This window comes from Eptatretus burgeri, chromosome 9, assembly GCF_056783735.1.
Source record: "Eptatretus burgeri isolate ZD-2024b chromosome 9, Ebu_testis_v1, whole genome shotgun sequence".
Classification (NCBI taxonomy): domain Eukaryota; kingdom Metazoa; phylum Chordata; class Myxini; order Myxiniformes; family Myxinidae; genus Eptatretus; species Eptatretus burgeri.
Window position 1 is genome coordinate 40495561 of NC_140969.1, and position 24009 is coordinate 40519569.

The 24009-nt window shown below is 44.4% G+C and overlaps 1 protein-coding gene across 4 annotated transcripts in view; it reads right to left on the reverse strand.

The window, feature by feature from the left end:
• Positions 1–24009, reverse strand: part of PARP2 (poly(ADP-ribose) polymerase 2) — a 141682-nt gene that overhangs the window by 116144 nt on the left and 1529 nt on the right. For 3 of the 4 annotated variants that reach the window (XM_085894897.1, XM_085894895.1, XM_085894894.1), the window contains exons 2-6: positions 16476–16868; positions 10043–10113; positions 9753–9803; positions 5787–5883; positions 4696–4771 (exon numbers count right to left, since the gene is read on the reverse strand). In XM_085894897.1, the coding sequence (XP_085751023.1) occupies positions 4696–4771; positions 5787–5883; positions 9753–9803; positions 10043–10113; positions 16476–16868 (688 nt within the window). The remainder of the gene's footprint in view (positions 1–4695; positions 4772–5786; positions 5884–9752; positions 9804–10042; positions 10114–16475; positions 16869–24009) is intronic. The other variant, XM_085894898.1, reaches the window with a different exon arrangement.

Genomic DNA, 24009 nt, shown 5'->3' on the forward strand with positions numbered 1-24009 from the left:
ATACGTTACACATAGGTTGAAAGCACGTTACTCATCGGTTAGAAATAAGATTCGGGTAAGCTAAACATTACCTCGACGTGTTTCTACTTATGAGTCACTCACAAGTAACGTGTGCCGACATGTGTCAACGATCGCGTAACGTGCCTACAACTTATGGCCAGCGTATGTGGAACGTGTGTGTCATACGCTGGATACATCGAAAAATTTTCAACATGCTGAAAATTTGTCAACGTACTCGGCGTACTACGACGTATGCCAGCGTGTTTCAGTGTGCTCTTAACGTACACAAAACTTATCCATAACTTATTAGACGTGTGCCAGCGTATTCGGCAATTTTTTCATACGTCGACATACGCTGGCTAAAACGTCAAGGTGTGACAGCGGCTTGACACTTCGATGTCTAGCTTGACACGTGATCATCGGCGATACGCTGCCGTGCGCTATGCATAAGTTAGACTATTGTTGGGCATAGGTTGTGAACGCCGACATCACGCTCAGCATTCGTTGGTATAAGTTATCTATATGTTATCGAAACGTTCTGTGTAGTACGTTACTAATACGTTATGCATACGTCCAACTCGTTATGAATACGTCCAAAACTGGGAAAAAACATTAATAGTTCAGCGTACGCCAGCGTTTTACATACATTTTTATACCTTGCCATACGCTGGCTAAAATGTCAAGGTGTGACAGGGCCTTTATATTCAGTAACTGGTGGGACTTCCTGGAGTAGCAACAACTTCAACCAAACGTTTTTTGTAACTCTTGATCAGTCCTGCACATCAGCTTGGAGGAATTTTGGCCCATTCCTCCTTGCAGAACTGCCTCAACTCAGAGACATTCATGGGCTTCCTTGCATGAACTGCTCGCTTCAGGTTATGCCACAATATTTTAATTTTATTAAGGTCTGGACTTTGACTTGATTTCTGGACTTTGTGACATTTCAAAATGCAAACTCTCTTTTGCTTCAGCCATTTTGCTGTAGATGTACTTGTGTGTTTACGATCATTGTCTTGCTGCATGAACCACTTCCTGTTAAACTTCAGCTCATCGATAGATGCCCTGACATTCTCCTGCAGAATTCGCTGGTGCAATCTAGAATTCATGGTTCCGTCAATGATGGTAAGCCGTCTGGGTCCTGAGGCAGCAAATCAGCCCCAAACTATAACACTCCCACCAACATGCTTCACAGTTGAGATGAAGTTCTTATGTTGGAATGCAGTGTTTGGTTTTTGCCAAACATAACGTTTCTCATTTAAGCCAAAAAAGTTCCGCTGTCGACTCAATCTGTCCACAGAACATTTTTCCAATAGCCTTCTGGATCATCCAGGTGGTCTTTAGCAAACTTGAGACTGGTGGCAATGTTCTTCTTGGAGAGCAGTGATTTCCTCTTTGCTATCCTCCCATGCACACTATTCTTGTTCAGTGTTTTCCTGATGGTGGACTCATGAACCCTGACATGAGTCAATGCAAGAGAAGCCTGCAGATCCTTCGAGGTTACCCTGGGTTTTTTGTGACCTCCTGGATTATTGAACGCCTTGCTCTTGGAGTGATTTTCGTTGGACGACCGCTCCTGGAAAGAGTAACAACGGTGTGAATTTTCTCCATTTCCACACTATCTGCCTGACAGTGGATTGGTGGAGCCCAACATCTTTAGAAATCGATTCTTTTAACCCTTTCCAGACCGATGAGAATCAAAAACTCTTTTTCTGAGGTCCTCAGAAACCTCTTGATCGGGGCATGATATGCTTCAACAAACCTGTGTGGTGAAGACCAGACTCTGATGGTGACGAACAAAGTTTGTTTTTCATATTGGGCAGGGCCACCCAAACTCATTCCTGATTGTCATCCCTTTGACTGAAATGCTTGACTGTAATTACCCCCTTAATTGAGCTGATTAACCTCAAGGTTCACATACTTTCTCCGACAAACAAATTGAATGTTGGATCATTTTGCTCAATAAATAAATGAAAAAGTAGATTTTTTTTGTGTGCTATTTGTTCATTCACGTTGTCATTATTATTCAGACTTAAATGAAGATCTGATCACATTTTAGGTCAAATTTGTGTAGAAATACAGAAAATTCTAAAGGGTTCACAAACATTTTCTCACCACTGTATGTGCAAAGATTTGAAAAATTAGAGAAAAAAACATGGCAGGCCCAATCTCCTCCAGATTTTGCATGCATGATGGGGGTATCCGTGTGAGGTCGTGGGCACAATCCCCTCCACCTTTGCAAGGCAATTGTCTGTATGTATGTGTGTACGGCTGGAAATCTTAGAAAACTAGAAGGGCACTCGGTAGAGCGCATACCTCCGCCACGCAATGCCTAATCCACGAGAACATGTCGGGCCCAATACATTTTTGAAATATCATGCTATATATAGTGTTTGGCCTTTTCTCTCAATGGTGAAGAATAACTTTAAAAAATTTTAAAAATTCAGATCCTGATGTGGATGTTATTACTTTATGTTATTATTTTATTACTTCTTATTGCATTTTATTTGTTATTCTTGCATAAAAGTAGTGAAAGGTAAAAAAAAAATTTAAAAACTTAAGGGAAAACGATTTTATTTTGTATAAAGTGACTTGGTGGAGTACACGTACATGTTATAGGGTTATCGGTAGTATTTTCTGACTTATGTACCAATTGACTTATGAACGGACTGTAGTAACCCAACCTGGTAGTCAGTGAGGGACTGCCTGTATTTTCCTATAAAGATGCATCACCCCTTACAGGCACTCCATCTGAATTGCAGTTTTAATGAAGTCAATTTTCAACATCACACAAAAGATATAAAAAAAGTCAACCGATAATTATGTTTTAGGGATCAGGGAGGGGTCGGGGATCAAAAAGACAATTTCTGTGTACATAAAATGTAGAGCCATGTCATAGCAACAGAATGTGTAATCAAATGAAAGATAAAATACTGCATTGGAATCATCAGAAGGAACCCAGATAAGCAAAGACCAAAGATGGAGTCATCAGGAGGAACCTGGATAGGATTGGGGTTTGACTCCTCCACCCTAACAGATAGATATATAACAAACAATAATTTATATTATAGGAAGAGACAAGCAGGGATGTGTGCCGATGTCATAAATATTTAACACTTATTCGGGAACAGACTTAATTTCTCATTTGCACTCTTTCATTGAAACCCTTCTCCTTTGAGAAAACATATCCTTGCCTGTCAAGTATACATACAAATACACTACGTGGCCAAAAGTATGTGGACATCCTTCTAATTCGTGCATTTGGCTATGTCAGCCACACCCATTGCTGACAGGTGTATAAAATCAAGCACACAGCCATGCAATCTCCATAGACAAACTTTGCCAGTGGAATGGGCCATACTGAAGAGCTCAGTGATGTTCAATGTGGCATCGTCATACAATGCCACTTTTCCAACAAGCCAGCTCGTCAAATTTCTGCCCTGCTAGAGCTGCCCTGGTCAACTGTAAGTGCTGTTATTGTGAAGTGGAAACGTCAAGGAGCAACAACAGCTCAGCCGCGAAGTGGTAGGCCACACAAGCTCACAGAATGGGAACGCCGAGTGCTGAAGTGAATAGCGTGGAAAAATCGTCCGTCGGTGCTTGCAACACTCACTACCGCGTTCCAAACTGACTGGAAGCAACGTCAGCACTTGCACTGTTCGTCAAGAGCTTCATTAAATGGGTTTCCATGGCTGAGCAGCCGCACACAAGCCGAAGATCACCATGCACAAATGTCAAGCGTCGGCTGGAGTGGTGTAAAGCTCACCGCCATTGGACTCTGGAGCCGTAGAAATGCGTTCCCTGAAGTTATAAATCATGCTTCACCATCTGGCAGTCCAACACATGAATCTGGGTTTGGCGGATGCCAGGAGAACTCTACCAGCCTGAATGCATAGTGCCAACTGTAAAGTTTGGTGGAGGAGGAATAATGGTCTGGGGTTGTTTTTGATGGTTCGGGCTCGGCCCTTTAGTTCCAATGAAGAGAAATCTTAACGATACAGCATACAATGACATTCTAGATGATTCTGTGCTTCCAACTTTGTGGCAACAGTTTGAGGAAGGCCCTTTCCTGTTTCAGCATGACAATGTCCCCGTGCACAAAAAGCAAGATCCGTACAGAAATGGTTTGTTGAGATCGGTGTGGAAGAACTTGACTGGCCTGCAAAGAGCCCTGGCCTCAACCCCATCAAACACCTTTGGGATGATTGGAACACCGACTGCGAGCCAGACATAATCACCCAACATCAGTGCCCGACCTCACTGATGCTCTTGCAGCTGAAATGAAGCAAATCCCCACAGCAATGTTCCAATATCTAGTGGAAAGCCTTCCCAGAAGAGTGGAGGCTAACTAATTAGCAAAAGTGGGGACCAACTCCATATTAACATCCATGATTTTGGAATGAGATGTTGGACGAGCAGGTGTCCACATACTTTTGGCCATGTCATGTTTGTAAAATATGTATCGCTATCACGCGCGCGCACACACACACACACACACACACACACACACACACACACACACACACACACACACACACACACACACACACACACACACACACACACACACACACACACACACACACACACACACCTTGCATTGGATTTCAACACGCAAGCAGTCCACTTGGTTAATGGCAAGATTAGCTGTTTCAAATTTCATAATGAAAAGTACAACAGAATACATGGAAGGCATACTTTTTGGTGAATGCTTGCTTTGCAGATAGCAGGTTGAATCCGTAGTCTTGGAGCTTGTTCTGCCCACTCTTCCCCACTGCAAAGACAACAAATAGATGTTGATTGGGGTTGATATCTGCTCTTAATTAACAAATTTTCCTCGTGATTAAACTTCACAATTCCAATGTCATCGAAAAATGAAGAGCGAAAGAATGAGAAGGGGTGGAAATAGAAGCTTGTGGGAGAAGAAAGGGGTGAAGAGCAAGAGAAAAGGTGAAGAAGGTATGGAAGAAGGAGTGAAGAAAGGCAAAAGGAGGTACAGCAAAATAATGACAACTAGAAGGGCACTCGGTAGAACGCATACCTTCGCCACGTAATGCCTGATCCACGAGAACATATTTGGCCCAATACATTTTTGAAATATCGTGCTTTATATCGTTTTTGGCCCCGTTTCTCAATAGTGAAGAATCACTTTGAAAGTTAAATAATTCTTGTATCAAGATCTTCACCAAAACCGACTCAATTCGTCGTGGCCACACACACACACAACCTGTCCACCAAGTTTTATCCGAATCCGTCCACAACTTTTTGAGATATCATGCTATATATCGGTTCAGCCCCATCTCCTAATGGTGAAGAATCCCTTTAAAAATTATCAGATCCAGATCCAGATTCGGATCCTCACCAAAATTGGAAGCAATTCTTCCTTGCCACACATTCAACGTGTGCACCAAGTTTCGTCTGAATCCGTCTACAGCTTTTTGAGATATCATGGAACGTATCGTTTTTGGCCCCATCTCTCAATGGTGAAGAATCACTTAAAATATGCTGGGAGTCGGATCCAGATCCGGCTCTTCAGCAAAATCTTAATCAGTTCGTCCTTGTCACACAACGAATCTGTCCAGAAAATTTCATCCGGATCCGCCCACAACTTTTTGAGATATCCTATACACAAACAGACAAAGACAGACAGACAAACAGACAGAAAGGGGTGAAAACATAACCTCCTTCACCTTCGTTGGTGGAGGTAATAATAATGTGAATGAGAAGATAAGTGTGATTATAGAAAGGCAAATGGAAGTCATGGTGTGATGGTGAGTGCAATGAGTGACCTCTTCCCCATCGCATCCAGACACTATATTTTAGAGAGCTGTCGTCTCTCAGCAACTGGATTATGTAATACTTGTTGTTGTTGAACTGCAAGTTGGTCTGGAAAACATGGAAGGTGTGAGATAAGTATCGACCAGTGAGACACTGAACACTTAAGACGACGAGACGAAAAGGGAAGCCTCATGGTTATTTTGAATTACATGAAGAACTGGGAATGTTTCAAACTAACTTATCCTGTTTGAAGAATCAAGGAGCCATTCTTTATAATGAAGAGTATGTAAAAGATAACACGTTTCTGTATCAAAGGAAAGTAGTTTCATAAATCAAGAAGATGAAATTAACCAACGTGCCAAAAGTCATGCAATCTCAAGAACCATTCGAGGGCTCGAGCAAGGTTAAGCTGATCCTTGTGGAAAAGGTAAAATAAAGTGGAAGTATCATTTAATAATTACTTCTACCAAGACAATCAGTGTCCTTTTAGCCTTTACCTATGACCTCAAAATCTACAAGACCTTTGCCCATAGCTCAATTGTATATAGCTCTCCCACATGGTTTGTTTCCCCCACTTCACACCGATCTCTCCTGGATGATGTGGAATCCAAAGTTCTCAACATTAACGGTATCACCTACAAAAAACGGAATAGGGATGACAGTACTGCTCTCTCATCACATACAGGTTGGTGACCTGTTTCCTCCCACATTTACTCAGGTCATCCTTTGGTTATAATCTCCAATATTTTGCAGGTTTCCTCCTCCCAGGATCCAAAGTATCCACCTCCGATTTGGTCATAGGATAACGTTTCAAGGACCAATTTCTGAAGTTTATGTTCTCATATCTTTGTTCCGAGGGTTCTTTTCAGGATTGTCAACGAACCCTGGACATCCTTCAGTTTTCATCAGTCACTTCCCAATCCCGCTAGGTCACACAAGCTCTTCCAGCAACCCACTCCTTGTGAAGCTCCCAAAATCTACTAAGCTTCCTTGCTCACCTCCATTCCTTTGTTCTTCTCTACTCCCACTTGTGGAACCTCTTTACCAAATGTGTTCAATCCCATTCTTCCCTCCCGGGCTTTCAAGTTGGTAATGCACTCAGTGGCAGATTGATGCATGTGCAAGCAGGGCCCATGTCCAGGGCCCTGGAATGCCACCACACTCAAGGTGGGCCCCAGGCAGAGGCAGCATAAGGACCATGCAACCAATGCAATAACATGGGGGCCCCCACACAACCGACTGTGGCTCACAATCTTTCGAGACGGGTCTCCCGTGGGTGGGGTTCTCACTTTTCCGACAAAGCATATCAACTTGTGAGTGGTGATAAACAGCGCAAAGCGAATGCTTCATCTCAAGGAAAGAAAGCAATGTGACATAATAAATCGATTAAAAACACGTTTCCTTGATGTTTAACTAACAGGACGATTACAAGATCATGGGGTGAGGTTAGGTTAGTAGAGAGTAAGTGGAATAATAACTACATTTAATGTTTACAAATGCAACAATAACCAAAATAAAATTTGTATAATTCCTAATGTTAATACATAATCGATATTGTTCAGCAAATCCACACTACAATTTATTGTACGATCACAAAACACTCCTCATTAGGAAATGGACTAACCCGTGCACAATGCGGAACGTTGCGGTTTTAAAAATCAGAGCACCTGTCCCAAGGATCAGACTAAACGACCCAAGCGGTGCTGAAAAGCAAAAAAGTTCAACAAAAGGGGATGGGGGGGGGAAATCGCCCCAAATTTAGTTTTTTCAGTAAACAAGCAGCAGAACCAGAAAAAGGTCCTCGGTCTCGCACATGTGCTGAGGTGTGTTCAATTACCAACCAGCTTGTGTTTCTTATCAACACTTTCATTGGACTGCTTACTTCAGTGCTTAAGCCACTTAGCGAGCACTCTACAAGAAACTTTTTAGTTCTTCCAAGAGCCTCGTCTATGTGTACAAAAAAAACAACAACAAAAAAAAAACTTGATAACTGGAACAGACCACTGTAACTACAAGTGCTGGGGTGTGTTCCATAACCAATGAGCTTGTAGAATGCTTGCCAAATGGCATACACACTCAAAGAAGCACTCCAACGAAACGGTTGATAAGGGACAGCTGGCTTGGCAAGTGATAGCAAGCTGCTTGGTCATGGAACACCTTAACACGGCATATTTTTTTTCCAAAGAGGGGGGAAAAAAAAGCAATAAAACATGGGAATTCCTCCACATTTTTTGCAGTCGAGTCGAAAGCAACATAGGTTCAGGCTTGTAGCATGGCATTGTGTACACTGTGGTCCTAAATGAGAAGAAAGCTTAGATATTGAACCCAGTTTTAATAAGATAAACAATCTTAATGTTATATAATGCCCAAGTGTCTGTGCTTTCAGAAAATGTATACTTTGCTATGGGTCCTATGGATATAGTTGCTTACAAAGCATGTTTTTTATCCAAACACAGGCTATTTTTCCATTTTTATAGCTCATTTTTTAGAAATGGGTTACATGTATGATTGTATATGTTGTCCAAAATGGTTGAAAATGCATTTTTTGTTTGATATATATCATTATACATAGGAATAGAACAATTCCTCGAAACAGTACATTTCTTATGACCTTCTGCATATCTTGGCATCTTCAAATGTGTAAAATCTCAGATTTTGCAAAATTTCCCCCAGTCATAGTGAAGCTTACAAAATCTTATTCCAGAAATTTGAAATACATCTGATAGAACATCTTAAATAGCAATTTACTTCTGCCTAAAGTGATGATTTAAAATGGCAAGTTTCAACATGGATCATTACTACATAACCAGTTTTTAGGTTCACTTCCATGATTGGGTCAAAAATGTTAGGAAGTGCGGAACAAATTGCATTTACCAAGCTGCTACAAAATTACTGGGAGCTATAAGCTTGATTTTATAACCATAGAATAAGTTTACCAAGATGGCCCAGATGATATAAAAATCAACACCAAAAGCCAGTTTGTGTTCAGTATACAGAACATCAAAGGTTGTTAGGAAGTACGTAACGTTTTTAGGAAATCTGCACTTTTAATCCGAAGATGTTAATTTGGTTCATCACAGCATGTATTTCTTTGGTTAAGTTTATGTGCATATATATTTATGACCTGAATGAACACTGATCAATTTGATCAATTTGTTAATTTTATATGACCTTGACCTCTTTCATATGACTTTCATTTTTTGGTCCCCCGTGTCCTAAATGTGTACATAATACCTTGCTACAAGCGTTAAATGAGTGTGAAAATAACAGAGTTCTCTTTTTGGGCCTTCTTGGGTGAAAATAATATGGAATCCTCTTTTTTGGGCATTTTGGGCCCAAATATTTTTTGTGCCCAGGCCCCCCCCCCCCAAAAATCTTAATCCACCTCTGAACGCACCACCAGTACATCAAGTCATTCCTGATCCCTAACCATGACCTTTTCTCCTCACTAACCCAAACCAGTCTATTTGCAGGTTGCTGTTTCGTTCGCTCTTTTCCGCCAATTTGCTGATCTCCTTGTTGTGCCCACAAGTTGTCTAACCAACTGACTTTTAGTGCATTGCCTTATAACCTCTGTCCTGAACTTAGACTTTATATATAAAAAGCCAGGTTTGCCCCAAGCATTGTAAAATAGCCACCCAAATGCTTTAAAGTTAGGTCATGATTACTCGGAAAGCCCAATATGCTTCCGATACCATGAAAACCTGTGCAGCAACGATCAATAAACCTATTGAGTTTGAACTCTCCAATCAACAAAGAAGAAATAGAGAGAATGTTGAGTGCAATTTGCTGTCAATAATTGTGCGTGAAATTTGCCACTTTACTAGTATTCGTGATTTCACCAGCAGTAAATCGATCCATTTTGGTTTCAGGGTGCAAATTTGTTTGAGGGCTTCGACATTTTTCTTGACAATTCAACTCAAAGGGTGGTACAAAAGGAAAAGAAGAAAAACCTTCAACAAAACGTGTCCACCAACCTGATTTAGCATTGCATCATACACGTCATCTCCTTCGCAATAAACATGGGCCTATGAAAGATAAAAGAATAAGATGTTAGGCAAGATATTCGACCTGGTGACATACAAAGTACTGGGTTTAAAATGAAAGTCCAAATGATATTCAACAAATGAAATTGTTGAAATAAATTGCAGAATAAAATTCCAGTCTCTGGTACATGAGGGTACAGGTTGGGATGAAATATCAGTTACTACGTTGTACACCGGTACGGACCTCACGTGAGCTTTTCTGAGCTCGTCATGATCCTCACCTTTCCAACTTTCTGCTTGCACTCTGCATCAACCGGTGCCTTCCCCTTCACCAACATAGTCCGAACCTCAACTTTCAAACAACAGAGATGTTAGTTGGCTTCCTCACAAAGACAAGGAGCTGAAAAACTGATGGCCTTATTTCAATGCATTTACTGGCTTCCTTGTTACATTGCTAATGGCAAATGTGGTTTGTTACAGTGAAGCAAGTATCTCAATCATATTTTATGTTTGCCTCAATATCTGATCACATCCTCTGCCTGCTTTACACCGATAGAAGGTTATTTCAAGCATCCTTCCCATTGTAAGATGGTTTTATGCAATGTACTGCATCATAGGTATGAAGAAAAGCAGGAAAACGGAAAGGTGACAAAATGCAGCACAGGTGAAAATAATACACTTGTAAAGATAGAACAGGTTGATGAAAAACGTTCAGCGAGGATTTTTTTTTAAATGCATTAATGTAATTAAACAGGAGTAGAAACACCTGCTCCCTATGGGAGTGGCCAGGGGGAGGGGTGGTCGTGTTATTATCTTTATCTATACTATAAGAGGAACCATGTGTATGTCCATGAGTGCATGCGTGCGAGTTCCACCCACCCACAATTTATATACCACCACCACCATGTTTCTGTACTCTATGAAGTCGGAGGTTTAATATGCCTCTCGTGTAAGGTTCGCGCTTTCTGACTCTCTTACAGCTTTATCCTAACTTGAATTATCTATCTAATTTCATTTTTCATCGTGGCGAAGATGGTTTAAGACGAGGTTGCATAAAACTGGAAGCAAATCGCATGGATATTGATGTTTTAAAAGGCAAAACAGATTTTAATAGCCGTTTCTGATTGGGCGCATGCAGGGAGGAGGAAAGGGGATTGGAGAAAGAGGAGGGGGGGGAAGAAAAAGGGGGGGAGAAAAAGGGGGGAGAAAAAGGGGGAGAAAAAGGGGGGAGAAAAGGGGGGAGAAAAAGGGGGGGAAATGGAGGAGAGGGGGGGACTAAATGGAGGACAAAATGAGGGGAGGGAAGGGGGACAGAGTTGTTGTTTCATATGCAACTTGTGGCTGCTGGTTTCATCATTTATTTGGAAGCGCAGCTGTACCGGGTTACCAGTGAGCTGATACTCAATTTACCGACCTTGGAAAGATAACAGGCTGAGTCCAACCCACCTGGTGTTATGTCAGTGGCACGGCAGGAGCTCAAACTCAAGACACGAAGACCTTAAGCCAGCCACCTTAACCGTTAAGCCAACACCAGGCTTGGGGACGAGTGAGGGGAGTGGGATAAGGGGGAGGGAGGGGGGACACAGTGATGGAGAAGGAGGGAGGGGAGAATCAGTGAGAGGGAGGGAGGGGACAGAATGTGGGAACAGAGTGAGGAGAGGGAGTAGAGAGGAGAGGAGAGAGGGGCAATGGGGTAGAAAGGGGAAAGGAGAGAGTGGGGTGCAAGGGTAGAAAAAGGGGGAAGAGGGGAGAGAGATGGAGGAGGGGGCTAATGAAAGACTAAATATTGAAATGGGTTATCTCTAAAACCTCCAATAAGGTAAAATGTGGTTGTAGCATTCTGTATGTTGTGGAAACTGAATTGTTAAGTGAATTTATAATAAGGCAAAAATGCCAATTAGCTTTAGTTTAGTGGTTTGAGAAATAATTTAATAAATATATGCTGGGAAAATTAGGAGAGGGCAGAATACACACATTCCTCTGTAGTTGTAAATAACCTTGCAAAACCTTATCTATCTGTTGACCATCTTCCTCCCCACACCCCCTCCCGGGGCTATAAGTAAGCTCCATACCAGACCAATTAGCCTTCTATGTTGCAATTTTAAAATCCACAAAGTTCCATCTGTTGTTTAGACACACCCTGGTGAGACTACATATACACACGCAAATATCGTCACCCTCATAACAAAAGTTCCGAAGTCATTTTATTCGTTGATGAAACTTAGGCACTTTTGTTATGAGGGTGACGATATTCTATGTAGAGTTGAGTCTTCGGCTTGCAACATCGTTGCAAGCTGGGCTTCCTCTTGTGCACAAGAGTATCTTTTATTTCACTGAATAAACAGCTTGTATTGAACTAAAGGTTTTTCTATCTTGAGGTGGCTCGAATTGCCCCCACAGAATTGGCGACGAAGATGGGATCGATAGCCTCAATCCGAGAAGAGGAAAGGGGCCTCTGTCCGGTGATCAGCGAACACCAGTGGAGCCAAAAGTGAGAGGCCTCTGCTGGAGGGTGACCTGTTCCCACCAGGCAGACTGCCCGCCTCTCTGCAAGATGCTGTGCAGTCCCGAACCAAAAATTTTAAAGTTTAGGATATATACGTAGCTGTTTATCGAGTGAAATAAAAGACTTTTTGGGGTTTTCGGCGGGGTAAGGAGCCGGCCAATCAATAAGGGAATATTCAAGAGAATAAGAGAATATTCCTTCAGTCAGGGTAACATCTTGGTATGTTTTGATAAAAGTGCCTGGTTACGAGGTGGAGGACAAGAGGCGTTGTGCTGAAGAGTTCTTGAATTGCCAAGTTGTGTTAACAGCGTTGAGACACTGCGTATTGGATCACAGTCGCCGAGTCACAAGATGGCGAAGAGGTACAAGGATGGCCACAAGGGCAAGTAACGGGGGCACTTTGTTGCTGAAGGTTGCGAAAGCCGGGGGCCAAGGAGTTTAAAGAAATTGCTGTAAAGAAAAAGGAGCGCTGACGAGTGCTCGGAGCGATTTAGAAGTACGGTTATTTGGAACCAGCATCAAAAAGCAGGGGATGGCGATGTGCCCACTCATAGCGGGTGCAACGCCGAGTATATGAATGAGAACTTTGGGTCGAGAACTTCAAAAGATGTGAAGTTGTAAACAGAGTGAACAGAAAAACAGAGATTCCACCGAGACAGAATTGAAAACTTGAGAAGGGAATTAACGACAGCAAAAGATAAAACGACTCGAAAACCAGTCGATTGTAAAATCTGTGGCAGGTGGGCCGAAGAGACCCTTGAGAGGAGCAGACAAAGAGCGCGAGCATAAAGAGGAGTTGAAAAGACGCACAAGATACCCTTAAAGAAGTACAGAAAATGTTACCGGCAATAGCTCTCCTCCTTCCGCAGGGAGTATGGGGAGGAAATATTCAGATGACAGCGCCAAATAGTGGATGAGAACGAGAGGGGAGGTACGAAAGCGAATGTGACCTTTAAGGCCGCCTGGAATTCGTATAAGACAGTAGCAAATGAATGCGGAAAATAATTGAGGACAATAAACCAGCTGAGATAGAAGCTGAGAGAGCATGTCCGATGATTGAACAAAGTAAAACAAAGATGATTGATGCTAAACCCAGTTACGAATTAACATCAGAATTATTTAATTTATCGTGCATGGAACCAAAGTGATTTATCGTGAGGTGTTTATACTGAGTCAATGTTCTGAAATAGTTCACGTACAACATTTCAGTGCATGTGGATACGTGTGTGTGTCAAACACATACGCAGTTGTGTTGTGGTTACAAGCGTGAGAGAATTAAAATGAAATCTACATGAGGCTTGGTGTGCAGAGCGAGGGGCGTTCCGGAAGGGTGCACAATCTCTGCCTGGCTGTGTTTATGCAAAGTAGGTTGCTGGTGTTACGAATCTGGCAGCCATTTGCACACAACAGCCAGAGTCCCCGCAGTTCAGTTATTTCGATAAGTATGTGTTTATAGTTAGGGTCCCTTCCCTATGTTTAATGGATGATTAAGTGTATGTGTGCTGCGAGTTATTTTTTAGTTAGAATTAATATCCAACAACAACAACAACAACAACAACAACGTCCTCCTTCGCTTCTGCCACCATCGGCCTTCCTCACGCACATGCGTGCCGAGCACAGATGTGGGCGGGGCTTCCATCGCCTCAGATCGGAACCCCGCTCCAATAAAAGGGCATGGAGTGTTTCCTCTGCCCAATGAGCGAAGAGCGAGCATCACACACGCGCCCCAGCCAATGGGAAGCCAGAACGCCCAGGGAAAGAAGAATGTCTCAACTAAGCGACAACGAAGAGGAAAGCGCCAAAACAGCCACAGAGACTCTGCCCAGAAGGGTCATGTTTTTCCCCGCCTACCGTGACCCTCCTCCAATCACGGCTGGCCACCACGAGACCCGAAACACCCCGTCCAATCCAGAGACGAGTCTCCAGAGAGCGGATCCCCCCTCACCCCGCGAGGGGGAGGGGAGAAGAGAATCGAGTGGTGCACGAGAAAAAGGTTGTTGGTCGGACACCTAACTGTGTTCTGGCCTGCTGGGCACTCCTTGTTGTGGTCGTCGGTCTTCGTCCCTGGTCTTCTCCTCGGCGCTTGGTGCGAGGATGACCATGCGGGTTCGAGTCCCACCGTGGTGGTTTGTGTTGGAGCGCGCGCGCTGGTGGTCGGAGCGTCCAACTTCCCTGCCAAGAATCCCGGGCTCCACAGGGGCAGGTCGGCAAGCCGCACGACGCGGTCAGGTACACCACGGAACTCTGCCCCCCAGCTGAACTATCCTCCTCGGCTGGAGGACCGAATAAAGACCCGGTGGGGTCCATTTCTTTTTGGATGTGTGTGTGTCTGTGGGCCCAGTCTTTAAGTAGAAACCATATAAGTGCCTTGCATCATTGTACATTTGATTATATTCGGTGTCACTCTGCTCTTTGTCTCCCTCTCCCCATTATAAATAAGCCCCATGTTAAATGTACCAGCTCGTTGCCTGTCGTTTCTATCATTGACCCAGCATGGCGCGGGCTTGAGAAATAGGTAAGCCGTTTGTGCAGTAAATTGTTCATTTGGTCTGGCAGGCTTTGGTAATCCCCGCTCGGTTACGCCGGATCCGAGTCGGTAACAGCGACTCGGTTCGGACAAAGTCGGCCGAGAGTGTGGCTTCCCCAGTAGTTAGACGGTGTGGGTACTTAGGTAAATTGGAATTCGACAATTAACCCTATCCCACACTGTCAAAATATTGGCATCCACGGTCCACGAAGGGACCCGTGACCTTCGGAGTTATCCGAAGGTTACGACCTTCAATTCCGGTGTTCGGTGGGAGACGGCCCTACTGCTCCATCTAGCGGTCGTCCTCGCCACTGAACCCGGCACCACAACACTGGGACAAATGACCTTCAGATCAGCCATGAACGGGTGAGGTCATCGTGCTGGATGCAGTGGAGGAATCATTGGATTATAAGATCCCACGGAGAGAATATACGAGTTATGGTTTGGTTTTGAGGAAAAAAATGAATTTACATCCTAAATGGAGAGGTTGTGTTAAAATGAAGCAAAAGTTGCTCATGTTCATTGGAGCAGAACCAAAATGAAAAAGTGGGGTGGGGGGGGGGAAGAAATGCCCTGCTGTGAAGTGGAGGAATTTGCCTTGTTTGCCAGGCTGTGTATGATTTGTCTGATAAGGGAAAAGGGTGGGGGCAACTCGTCTTTGAAAAGTAGGAGAAAACAGATTGCTGTTATAACACAGAAACAAAACTTTGGGTCTCAAAGAAGGGTAAGGTGGTTGCCCCAAAGGGACTTTTACCATGGCTTGCTCGTTTGGCTCAAGGAAGTGGCCACACGAGCAAACGGGGGTGCAGATGGAGGTGCTACGAACATGGCACGCTCCAGAATTTACAGCAGTGGCAGAAAATTTTTGGAGAAGCTGTGTGTATTGTCAACACCAGAATGTTGGTAAAGTGTTTCAGCAACCGGAAGGAGCTCATCCTCTACCCTGGGGGCCTTTCGTCCATATTCAAATGGACTTTGTAACCATACCAAAATGCTGTAATTACCACTACATTTTGGTAGTGGTCCATGTGTTCACCAAATGGATTGAGGCATATCCATGCAGAACATGTGATGCACATATGGTGGCAAAGCTTTTGCTCAAAGAGTACATTTGCAGGTATGAGATACCTTACAAAATATCCAGTGATAAAGGATCACATTTTACATCGGATATTACCAAGGAACTCTGCAGAGCTTCGCAAATAAAACAACACTTCCACTGTCCGTGCCATCCTGAGTCTGCAGGGCAAGTAGAATGCCAGGATGGCATACTTAAGAACAAACTTGCCAAAATATGTGACGAAACAGGTTTTAAATGGCCAGAGGCTATTTAATTCCTCTGTCACTGATGTCAATGAGGTCAACGGCAAACAGGCGCAGCAGATTGTCCCCACATGAACTATTGATGGGAGATTTTTTACATCAGCTTTGCATGTGTAAGTTTACTCACAGCCAAAATGCAACTGGCCTCAGGTGTATGTGTGTATGTGTATGACTATGGGGTGGATGGGGGGGGTGACACAATCACCAGGGGGATGGATTCAGATGAGCACAATTTATGAAACTCCGAAACTTTTACGAACATCCATTCAGCTATCTTTGAGAAAAATAGTGGCACGCACGCACGCACGCACATCTATTTTATACAATAGAAAACAGAAACCAAAGTAAAATACCACACCTTGTTCGGTATTTTTATCTTCATCTCCAGTTTTGGTCTTTTTTCTTTTGCTCAGTGCCTGCTGGGCTGCACCATCATTCTGTTTCTCACTCGTTGAGGTTTCTGGTCTCTCAACCTTCACATGTTTAGATGGCAGTTTTGTTTTTTTGGGAGGATCAATACTTTCGGTAGCCAATGGCTTCTGTCCTCTTTTCTGACCAGATGCAAGAGGGGTCTCAACATCGACTTTCGACTGTTGCTTCTGCCGGGTGCTTCTCCGAAGCTCTGATGGAACCGGTTTTAAAGTTGACGTCTTCTTTTGCGCAAGTCGCTTTGCTCCCCGCACCTTTTTATGATCGGTGGAGCCTGCTTGGTCACCCTGGTCCTTCGCAGTCTCCTGGGGGTCAACCACAGCTTGAAAGCAGGGTGGTGTACAAATGAGATAATTAATACAAACAATTTAATTGGCATCCTGTTATTGCAAAATAAATGTCCGAATAAAGCAATGCCATGCAACTTCTTGCCTCATGATGCAATAATAGAAGTTTAAAACCCCCACATGTTATAATTATTTGTTTGTTGTGTCATCGAGTATCCCTTTCTGGGCCGCTGACACGATGACAGTATGTGAAGAGAATAAGAGATGGCCAGTCTTGTGGTTTGGATTTTTGTGTTCTACATGTCCATATTTTTGCAAGGAGAGGTTAAAAAAGAAACCCAGTAGCATTGTAAGGGGAAGGGGGGGATGAGTGAGGGGGAGAGAGAGGAGACAGAATGAGGGGTGGGAGGGGTCCAGAGTGAACGGGAGTAAAGGGGAGGGAAGGAAAAGAATGAGAGGAGAGAAGAAAGGGGCAAGGGAGTGGAAAGGGGAGAGGAGAGAGGGGGTGCAAGGGTAGAGAAAGGGGGAGGGGAGCGAGAGGTAGACAAGGGGCTAATGAAAGACTTCATATTGAAATTGATCACCTCTAAACCTTCAATAAGGTAAAATGTGCTTATAGCAATGTGATGTACTGTACATACCATTGGTAAATTCTGGGAAAGAAAAAGTTGTGGATGGATTCGGACGAAACCTGGTGGACAGGTTGGGTGTATGACAAGGAGGAATTGATTCGATTTTGGTTCAGATCTGGCCTATCCGTGAGATACAGGCTAAAAACAAGAAACCCAGTAGCAATGCCCCGCAGCTTTTATTGCCCTCCCCAAGATAACTACTGTATTCATTGAAACGCCTAACTTGGAGAGACCGGTTGTCTTTAATGGTAATGCATTTATTCAAAAACTCAGTGGATTACGTTTCTGCTTTTGCTGGAGCTTCTGCTAAATCCCTCGTCAAAACATTTTCTATTAAAAAAAAAATGCTCACAAATGATAGAGATGGGGAAGGGATGTGGAGAAGGAGGGGGGTGGGGAGGAGAGGGAAGAAGATTATGGGAAGGGGAGGGAAAAGGGGATAGAAGGAGAAGGGGATAAAAGGATAAGGGGATTTACCTAACCTTATGCAATTTTTATCAAAAAATAATAAAAATAACAATAATATTAATAATAATACGAATGATAATAATAATAAAACGGTCTCTTGGAATGCTTCAACTTCCTCTTTCACACGTGTGGTTCTCATTACTGTATCATAATTCACTACTCTTCTTCTATTTTCAACAGAGTGCTCTCAATTCGACCTCTCCTTCATAGCTTGTCCAAAAAAATCCAACTCTTACAACGTTTCTTCTCTCCATTCTCTTAATTTGCCTTTATTGCATCCATCAAGAAATGTCTTGAATCGCATCTCTGAAATTAAAATTAAAAACAAAACCCAGTTTGCTATGCTTGTTCGCTTCCCTTCAATCGTCAATTTTTTTCCAACTTCAGTGCCAATTCATCCATCTCACCCCTCCCTTTAAAAGCAACCATCACACTCCTCCCCCTCCAAGCTTCCCTCTCACCTTTCTCCCTAAACTCTCCCCACTCACCCTTCTCCCTCCATTCACCCCCCTATCTCACCCTTCTCAAAGTTCCCCCCCACCCCTCACATCCACAAAGCTTCCTCCTTCCCCTGCCTTCTCTCCTCCACCTCCTCAAATCCTCAACTGCCTTCCACCCCCTCTCTTGTTACTCCCCAACTATACCTCAACCCAGCACCACAGAGCCTTTTCCCCTCATCATTCGGCCCCCTCCCCTCGCTCTTCTGCAATCCCCCACTCTTTCAACAACTCTCCTCACCTCCCCCCTCCTCCCTTGTCCTAACCTCCCACTTCCCTCCCCTTCCTCTTCATTAACAGTGTGGACCTCAAACATCCGGGGCCTTCGCTCAAACCTTACAGATCTTTCCATACAGGTTGACACTGACAAACCAGACATAATCTGCCTAACAGAAACTTTCCTCTTCCAAGATGTCTCTGACTCCCAAGTATCTCTCCCTGGTTACTCCCTCCTCCAGTTTGACAAACCTGAGCCTCGTCCTGGTGGAGGAGTTGCTCTCTTAATCAAAGACTCTATTCCTCATTCTCCATGCACTGCTCTCACTCCCCCACACTCCCAGGAATACCTTTGGCTACAGCTTCCCCTCCACTCCCACCTCATGTTTATATGTGTACTGTACCGTCCACCGAACAGTGATGACTCCAATTTCACATCATTATCCGAAAACATGGCCCAACTTCTATCCTCTCATCCGAACTCTCTCTTCCTCATATGTGGCGACTTCAATTGTCACATGCCAGTTGCCTGGGTGTGGACACCTCTCTCACCTGTCATGGCACCTCAGCAAAAGACTTCTGCGACTCATTGGGACTGACTCAATCGGTCAACTTCCCGACCCGCATCTCAACCAATAGTACTCCATCTCTTCTGGATCTGATTTTGGAAAATTTCCCTGAAGATATCTGCTATATCTGCTGTTCTTCCTCCGTTCCAATCGGTTCTTCTGACCACGTGCACTTCCTCCCGCCCTTGGTTCACTGAATCTTGTGGCGAGGCAGTTGTCCTGAAACAACTTGCCTTTGCCTCATGGAAAGCAAACCCAACTGAGGGCAATCTCAGTTCCTTCCATAAAGCTCGGAACAAGTGTGTATCTACCCTCAGGAGAGACAGAAAACAACATCTTTCTCATCTCAAGTCTGAACTCTCAAACCTCTCTCGCTCCTCAAAAATCCTGGTGGCGTCTAATCAAATCTGTTTCTGGTGTATGTTCCCCCTCCATCCCCCCGCCCCTACCTCAAATGGCCGCACTTCTGACACCGCACATGAGAAGGCTGAATGCCTAAACTCGGTGTGTTTGCATCTAAATCTTGTGTCCGAAACTCATCGCTTTCAGTAGCCACTTTCCCAGTCGTACCCAACTGTCCCTGGACTCTGTGTCCTTTTCTTCTGACAAGGTGGAGAGCTTGCAGTCAAACCTCGACTTAGATTCTGCAACCGGTCCAGACGGCATCAGCCCACGTGTCCTAAAAACATGCTCCTCTGCTCTTGCTCACCCTAACTCTGTTCTATTCACCCTCTCATTTGCTCAGGTCATCTGCCATCTGCTTGGAAATCAGCAAACATTACCGCCCTGCATAAAAAGGTGCAAAAACAGATCCCTGCAACTACAGACCAATCAGCCTTCTCCCAATCATCAGCAAAGTTATGGAATCCATCATCGCTTCAGACATGAAATCCTTCCTCTTCTCCAATGGCTTGATTTCCCATCTTCAATTTGGTTTCAGAACAGGTCACTCTACCCTGGATGTGTTGCTTCTGCTCTCCCAACAATGGATGGAGGTCCTCAATGCCAAACAGGAAATCCGAGCTATATCCCAAGATATATCGTGTGCTTTTGACACGGCTGGCACCCTGCCCTGCTCACCAAACTCTCTTCCTCTGGTATCCTAGGCCATCTCCACTCATGGCTCGCAGACTTCCTCTCCTGTCACAACCAACGTGTGGCCCTAAATGGAGTTCTTTCATCCCCTCTTCCTGTCCAGGCTGGAGTTCCTCAAGGCAGCTTTCTGGGCCCTGTTCTTTTTCTGGTTTTCATCAATGATCTCTCTGACTCTCTGGAAAATCCTCTATATCTCTTTGCTGATGAATCCACCCTCTGCCGTACCATCTGTCATGCCTCAGACCAGCAAGCAGCAGCTTCTTCGCTCAATGCATATCTGGATAAAATCACAAACTGGTCCAACACGTGGAACATGTCTTTCAATGCCGACAAATCTCACACTCTCACTATGTCTCTCCGAAAGGACCATCTGCAAACCCCCCCCCCCCCACCCCATCTACTTTCTCAACAATCCTCTTGAAGAAGTCCTTTCGTTCAAGCTTTTGGGTCTCACTATCTGCCATGATCTTTCCTGGGAAAGCCACATCTTCAAGCTGGCCTCCAAAAGCCAGCCGCCAATTGGGCATCCTCCACAGTGCAGTCCTTTCTCGGCCCACCTGAGCTCCTGACCACATACAAAGCTTTCATCCACAGCCTAATGGAATACTGCTCTCCCCTCTGGGCTGGTGCACCTGCCTCTCACCTTTCTCGGCTTCATGCTGTGGAAACCAAGACATTTAGGATCATTGGGTCTTTGGGCGTCTCACTCTCTCACTACAGGCAGGTCAGTGGTCTTTCTGTTTTCTTCCGTATCCTCTCCGGTCTTGCCCCCCCCCCCCTGTCTGCGATATGTCCCCCTCCTCCCCCCTATTTCCGCAGGGCGCTCAAGGTCCGCCAGCAACCCCCTTCTGATAAAACTACCAAAATCACGAATCACTGCTCACCTTCACTCTTTCATTCCTCTTTTTCCCCACCTTTGGAATAAACTCCCACACTCTCTTCAATCCCATTCTGCCCTCCAGGCCTTCAAAACAGCTGCTCACAACCACCTATCTTCCCCCATCCAAAAACCTCGATATTTCTACCCCCGTTAATCCACTCCAAACCCACCTCCTTCAAATTCCCTGCTTTCCTTCCTGAAAGTCCATGTAGTGTCCATCTTGTATATCCCATGTTCCCCACCCCATCCATCTCCCACAGATCTTCTGATGTCTCTGTTCCCCACTGCTTTGTCCTTTCCTCTCCCACCCCTCTTGTCTCCTGCCTCCCTTGTTGTGTGTTTGCTCTCATACGAGCCTCAACAATGTATACAATTTTTTTTTTTTAAGGGATGAAGGGGATGGTAAGGGATGAAGAGGATGGTAAGTGATGAAGGGGGTGGGAAGGGAAATAGGGGGTGGAAAGGGATGAAGGGGGTGGGAAGGGATGAAGAGGGTGGGAAGGGATAAAGGGGTGGGAAGGGACGAAGGGGGTGGGAAGGGATGAAGGGGGTGGGAAGGGATGAATGGGGTGGGAAGAGAAGAAGGTGGTGGGAAGGGATGAAGAGGATGGTAAGTGATGAAGGGGATGGGAAGGGAAGAAGGGGGTGGGAAGGGATGAAGGGGGTGGGAAGGGATGAAGAAGGTGGGAAGGGATGAAGGGGGTGGGAAGGGATGAAGGGGGTGGGAAGGGATGAAGAGGGTGGGAAAGGATAAAGGGGTGGGAAGGGACGAAGGGGGTGGGAAGGGACGAAGGGGGTGGGAAGGGACGAAGGGGGTGGGAAGGGATGAAGGGGGTGGGAAGGGATGAAGGGGTGGGAAGAGAAGAAGGTGGTGGGAAGGGATGAAGAGGATGGTAAGTGATGAAGGGGATGGGAAGGGAAGAAGGGGGTGGGAAGGGATGAAGAGGATGGTAAGTGATGAAGGGGATGGGAAGGGAAGAAGGGGGTGGGAAGGGATGAAGAGGATGGTAAGTGATGAAGGGGATGGGAAGGGAAGAAGGGGGTGGGAAGGGATGAAGTGGGTGGGAAGGGATGAAGTGGGTGGGAAGGGATGAAGAGGGTGGGAAGGGATGAAGGGGGTGGGAAGGGATGAAGGGGTGGGAAGGGATGAAGGGGGTGGGAAGGGATGAAGGGGATGGGGAGGGGAAAAGGGAAAAAAGGAGAAGGGATGTGAAGGGATGAAGGGGGTGGGAAGGCATGAAGGGGAAGGAAATAAGATTATGGGAAGGGGTTAACAGGATGGGAACGAGAGAAGGGGATGGGAAAGTAAGAAGGTTTTGGGAAGGGGAGAAGGGGATGGGGAGCGGAAAAGGGAATAAGAGAATGAAAGGAGAAGCGGATGTGAAGGGGAGAAGGAAAGAAGATTATAGGCAGGAGAGAGATCTCAGAGAAAAAACAGAAGGGCACAGAAGGGCGATCCATGAGAACATATCGGACCCATTATATTTTTGAAATATCATGCTATGCAGTACTATATCGTTTTTGGCCCTATCTCTTAATGGTGAAGAATCACTTTAAAAATTATACAATACTCGTATCCAGATGCGGATCTGGATCTTCAGCAAAATCGAATCAATTCGTCCTTGCCACACACCCAACTTGTCAACCAAATTTCGTCCAAATCCATCTAAAACTTTTTGAGATATCGTGCTAAATATCATTTTGAGCCCTATCTCTAAATGGTGAAGAATCATTGAAAAAATTATAGTAGTCGGATCCGGATTCACATCTTCACCAAAATCTAATCAGCTCATCCTTGTCACACACCGAACCTGTCGACAAAATGTCATCCAGATCCGTCCACAACTTTTTGAGATATCCTGCACACAAACAAACAAACAAACAAACAGAAAGGGGTGAAAACATAACCTCCTTCACCTTCAGCGGCAGAAGTAAAAATTGGTTGGTGGAACTGAAGAATCCAAATTTTCACCTATTATATTAAACTAAATTTATGCTCCAAAAAGAGAAAAGTTTAATGAAAAATCACTCATGGAGTGACAACTTGACAAAACAGCACAAAGTGGAATGGCACTTGATAGAGCGCATACCTCCGCCAGGTTGGAAGAGTTCACGTTTTGTATCCCACTGATGGGCTGGATCCGAACCAAAAATCCAATCCGCTTGTTCTTGTCACCTATTCAACTCATCCACAACTTTTTGAGATATAGTGATATATTTAGTTTTTGGCCCTATCTATCAATTTTAGAAATTAGACCTGCGTTGACCTTTTGACCTGTGAATGAATAGGTGGTTAAATTCAGCGACCTGACATGAAAATGCTCTTCAAATTTCAAGTCAATCGGATGAAAATTGAGCATTTTAGAAAATTTGGCCCAAATTGGCTGTTTGGCCTATGTTTACCTCAAAATTAATAGGTAGTTGAATTCAGCGACCTCATCTGAAAATGGTCTTCAAATTTCAAATTAATCGAATTAAAATTGACAATTTTTCAAAAAACAATTTTTTAATTTGCCCTATTTTGGGTTGACCTTATGGCCAATGTTGACCTTTTGACCGACGATGACCTCAAAAGTAAATGTTGGTTGAATTCAATGACCTGATATGCAAATCCTGTTCAAATTTCAAGTCAATCAGATGAAATTTGAGGATTTTAGAAAAAAAAAATTGCTCAAATTGGTCTACTGGCCTGTGTAGACCTTTTTGGTCGACCGAATTTGACGAAACTTCAATGCATGACCGTCGTAGGGTCGGTGACATTCATCTCTGAAACTTTCAGAACGATCGGTTGAGCGGTTTGGGCTGGAAGCGAGCGGACA